Here is a 5,098-nt window from a genome sequence, read left to right as displayed (position 1 = left end):
GTCTGTTTTATTCTTTTAGAACCTGGGTAGGAGAGTATGTATGTGTGTGTCCGGTCTTGTGAGAAAGCTGGTACGTATGTGCCTTGAACTGACTTTCTCTCCAGGGTACGTGGACAATGTCCTACTGCAAAGGTAGGGAGAAGGTAGGTGTGTTCGTGGTCGATAGACTTGTAAACCCAGAACTACCCTGATCTTCCACGTCTCCCCACCCCCTCCCCCACGAAAGCTTGATTGCTTACATGGCAGGGGTCAGCAAAGCGGACAAACCCAGGTTCGCCCCCCAACCTGTTGTGTAAGACTTGCCAGCTAGGAATGGTTTTTACACCTCATTTTTCTTAAATGTTTATTTTAGAGAGAGAGGGAGAGAGGGAGAGAGGGAGACACAGAATCCGAAGCAGGCTCCAGGTTCCGAGCTGTCAGCATAAAGCCTGACGTGGGGTCAAACCCACCAACCGTGAGATCATGACCCGAGCCGAAGTCGGACACTTAAGCAACTGGACCACCCAGCGCCCTACACTTAATTTTACAAGGTTGTTTAGAAGAACGAAAACTGACTTTTACAAAGACTTTGTGGCCCGTTAAGTCTAAAATAATTACTGCACCTGACTTGTTTGCTGGCTCCTCTTCTATCTGTATGTGCTTAAGTACTTTTTTGCTCGTCTTCATAAATTAGGTAGTTCCTGGGGCACCTGGGTGGCTCAGTCGGTTAAGCGTCTGACTTTGGCTCAGGTCATGATCTCACAGCTCGTGGGTTCAAGCCCCATGTCGGGCTCTGTGCCAACAGCTCAGAGCCTGCTTCGGCTTCTGTGTCTCCCTCTCTCTCTGCCCTTCTCCCGCTCATGCTGACTCTGTCAAAAATTCAAGTTCCTTCTCTGCCTGTTACACCTAATTCTCTTGTTCAAATAGGTACACCCTGGAATGTTCTAGGAGCAGTCAAGGCTTGGAGAAATGCACCGTTTTGTTTTTTTGGGGCTCAACAGCAGCTAAACTTCTAGGATTTTTCTAGAGTCAAAGCTAAGGTACACATGGAGGCCTGCCACACGAAGTGAGGCTTCCACCCAGTCTCCATCCCTCCCAAGGCCTGAGAAACCAACTATGTACAGCTGTCTTTGGAATTCTCAGACACATTGTTAGACACATGGGGAACAAAAGACAGAGAAGCCGTTAAATTTATCATACATATTTACTTCATCTATACAGAATCGAGTAGATAAAATCAGATTCACATTAGTGAAAAATCTCTACAAAATGTCTTTGAAAAGCAAAACAAGACTGCCTCTGAACAATTCGTATCCTCATGAAAGACGTGGGCTGTAAAAAATAAAGCAGTGTGTTTAGCACAAACTAGAAGATCTCTGCATCTTTTTTTTTCACAGTTATTTCCATCTACAGTCTGAAAGAGGTAGATTTTTCTGCAACACCTGAGAATTGAATTGTGATAACCAGGTGTAATAAAGGCAGTTGCATACATAACTAAAAAAACACTGGTCTCAAGACTAAGAAATGTACTCCTAACAAGTCTGAGGGTGAAATGGTCCATGATCCAAGTATTCTCTACTCCTTGGAGTCTACCGCCACTAGAAATAATACACAGCAAGATCCCAGGATGGTGCAACAGATGCAACTGAAGTGAATTCGACACTTAAACCTTTTCTGGACCAGCCTAAGAGCATTACAGTGTTCTAGAATATGGTGGACACAGGGTGTGCTACAAAGCCACAACACTGAGCTGGTGAGGTGACAGCTTGGGGGTGGGGAGGAGATCTCCTCAGAGGGTCCCATTTGTTTTGATTCACAGGGTGGGGGGGGAGGGGGCAAGATTCTGAAAGGACACCTAGTGCATCCCAAGCAGAATCTACCTCCCTGAAATACCGTGATCGCATCTAGCTACAAATACATAGTAAGCCAAAAGCAGCAGGCCAAGTACTGTTAATCACATTGCTTTATAAAGCCCTTGAAAATATGCAACAGGTCCAAGATTTACATCTTCCACACAGGACAAGCACCACAAAGAAACGTGGTGGGCTACACAAATGGCTTCAACAGTAAGAGCTGTACATCCAGCAGAGTTCTTGTGAAACATCATTAGTACTAATTTCAAAGTAGATTATATTTGATATATACCTTCATTTCCTCTAGGGGAAACGAGTCCAACATTTCATCTAGTAGCAGAAAGGAGTATTTATAAGAAGAGGCCGTTGGAGGAGGGGTATTTGTTTTTGCTTCCGACTCCTTTTGACAGTAATGACAGAATGTGCTCTGTGCTTTTCTTTTTCTCCGCTGTCTGACCCCTTGATTTCGTATGACCGAGGGTGGAAGCTTCCTTTAGACAACTTTCGATTCTCTGAACCCAGTTTAGACTAGGACTGTGACAGGACTTTACAATTTTAAAGAGAAAACCTTTTTAACTAGACAGAACAAACTTCATTCAGTCCAGTGAGCAATTTCAGTTTGATAGTTGTGCTCAGTGGAATGTGCTTAGAGCATCCATTCTAGTAGAGCCTTTTTATTTCATAAAGTATTTTCAATGCAAATCAGAGCAAAGTCCAAGCTTTCACGGTGCGACCTGACCTCTCATTTGCATAACTCAGCCACACTCAACATGATTAAGAACAAAGGAAAGCCGAACAAATTCAGAAGTGACATGCTTCAGAGGGCAAGTTCCCCCAGTCCAAGCCAGTTGCAGAGACCTAGATTAATTAATACTGGCTTTTCTCTTAAAAGACAGTAAGAAAAGGGGGTGGTAGAGCCACACACCAAAAGCCTAAGTAATGGATCCTGACTACTTAAAACTCTCTGCCAAGTCTTCCCACAGTTAAAAATGTGAGTTCCAGTCTTTTCTGTTTTGGAAATAAAATGTTTCGGTCAGCATGATCCACAATTAAAATTCCCTTTTTAAAAACCTGGAGAACTGCTGTTGGGATTCACGCAACTAGCTGAACACCAAATTTCAAGTAGCCAGAAGGCAGCAGAGGAGGGGCTTCCGCTTGATGAAAGCTACACGCGAATTGAACCCTCCCCGGCTTAAAATGACAACTACCAGTGGCTGCTTTCTGCGGGAAGTGGAGGATGTGCACCCAAATCCCAAACAAAGCCAACAAACGACCATATTCCACGGCGGTCCAAGTGTCTAGGTGGTCCAAGTTCAAACACTGGTTCTAGTTCTAACCTGAAACCGAAGCAGTAGGATTGTTTTTAGTCACAAGATTAAGCCTGTTTGTCCGATGATTTGCCTGTATATACTATTTTAAAAGTGACCCCTTTATGTACATAATCTGCCGAAACTTTGAATAATTTGAGGCTTGCAGCCAGGTCAATTTGTCAAGTGATATAAATATTATCAAAAAGCTAATCTGAATCAAAGATGCTATGCTGGTTTCTGACCCAACCCTACTTTATTTTTACTTGGCATTTAAATGGACCGTTAAGACAAAGCTAATCGTCTTGATTTCTTTTTGAGTAATATTAATCGGGGGGCCAGGATGTTTAAATGAATATGGTTTTCACACCAAGGAACCATTATCAGAACAAAGTTCCCTTGTAATGATCGGTCCCATCTCGAGTGAAATGAGAGTAATTCTGTGCAAGGAATAGGGAAGATAGGACAAAGCAATGGTCACATGCGTTCCAATGGAGGGAAATGAGGCAGATGTGCAACACGGCTGAGGAAAACGTATCGAAGGAAAACTATTCAAAACTGCTAAGCAGCCTCCTGTACCATGTAAGTCCAGTAGTTCTAAGAAAATACAGATATGGTAGAAAAAGTAAGAAAATTTTCACCACAAAACCAATAGTTACTACTAACAGAAAGTTATACACAAAATATAGCTCTCGATACAGTGATCATACTTCATTTCAGTCGACGGACTCGATACCTGGCCCGGCGGACACGGCCGTTCTCTCCTTCGCCGCCTTGGGCGCGGCCTCTGGGGAGACTCCCGGGGCGCTTGCAGAAGCAGTGTTCGGCTCCTTGGGGGACACCGGGGCAGCGCAGGGCCGCGTCCCAGGCAGTGCTAGGTCCGCACCTGCAGCCCTCCCCGAGACCTGCTCCTTCAAGACTTCCACCTTCTCGTTGAGCTCGTTCCGTTCCGTTTGAAGAGCCCTGCACAGCTTCTCTAACCGGTCCAGTTTTATCTGAAAGGCCTTGTACTCTTTATCACGGACAGTTTTCTGTAAGGAAAAAGGATCCCTGTGACCTCGTGGAGTACAGTTTACGGGATACAAAATGTGAACAAATCGGGAGTCCCGTCAGAAACTACTTGTTTAATCCCCCTCTTGCACGGGCTCCATTTCCTCAAGCACCACCTAACCGTCTAGCCAGCTTCACTACATACCTAGCTACACGCACCAAATGTATTTAACACGGTCAACGTTATCCTAGGGTCCCGAAATATCCAAAATCCACTTTTTACGACATTTTGCGGGGCGCCTGGTGTGTAGCTCAGTCGGTTGAGCATCAGGCTCCGGCTCCGGTCATGATCTTGCTGTTCCCGAGTTTGAGCCCTGTGGCCGGCTCTGTGCTGACAACTCGGAGCCCGGAGCCCGTTTCGGATTCTGTGTCTCCCTCTCTCTCTCTCTCCCTCTCTCTGCCCCTCCCCCGCTCACGCTCTGTCTCTCAAAAATAAACACTGAAAAAATTTTAAAAAACAAAAAAACATTTTGTAGCGATCAACAATTAAGGGAATTCAAGATACTCCTCACAAAGCTAAAGATAAAAAAAGTTAAGGGCCTGATTAAAAACAGAAAATGACTCATTTCTACATACATTTCTTTTGTTAGATGAGAACAAGATTCAAGGTCGGAAAAAAAGCAGAAAGAAAGGCACTGGAGTTGTTCTCTGTACTCTACTCCCACACCGGGAGAACCGATCGGTGCTTCTGGAGGTGGGCCCTGCACCGGCAGCCTCAGGAGACTGGTTCGAAAGGCTGATTCCTTAAGCTAGTGAACCGAACTCTGGGTGGAACCCAGCCATCTTGGTCTTAAGACCAAGCTTGTTAACAAGCTGGAATCTGAGGCAAGTTCCAGTGTGAGAACTGACTCCCGTAGAAGAAAGCGAAATCCACATGCCTTCCGGCGATCTCCAGCAGAAGCCTGGACC

General features: G+C 45.1%; 1 protein-coding gene across 6 annotated transcripts in view; it reads right to left on the bottom strand.

Annotated features, from left to right (window-relative positions):
- Positions 1 to 1,164: 1,164 nt before the first annotated feature.
- The window catches only part of TXLNG (taxilin gamma), a 53,590-nt gene continuing 49,656 nt past the window's right edge, over positions 1,165 to 5,098 (bottom strand). For all 6 annotated transcript variants that reach the window (XM_049643514.1, XM_049643509.1, XM_049643511.1 and 3 more), the window contains one exon: positions 1,165 to 4,170. In XM_049643514.1, coding sequence (XP_049499471.1) covers positions 3,856 to 4,170 — 315 coding nt within the window. In that variant the 3' untranslated portion in view covers positions 1,165 to 3,855. The remainder of the gene's footprint in view (positions 4,171 to 5,098) is intronic.

This window comes from Panthera uncia, chromosome X (genome assembly GCF_023721935.1).
Source record: "Panthera uncia isolate 11264 chromosome X, Puncia_PCG_1.0, whole genome shotgun sequence".
Classification (NCBI taxonomy): Eukaryota; Metazoa; Chordata; class Mammalia; order Carnivora; family Felidae; genus Panthera; species Panthera uncia.
Note: the sequence above shows the minus strand (reverse complement) of the source record. Positions and strands in the feature narration are given on the sequence as shown.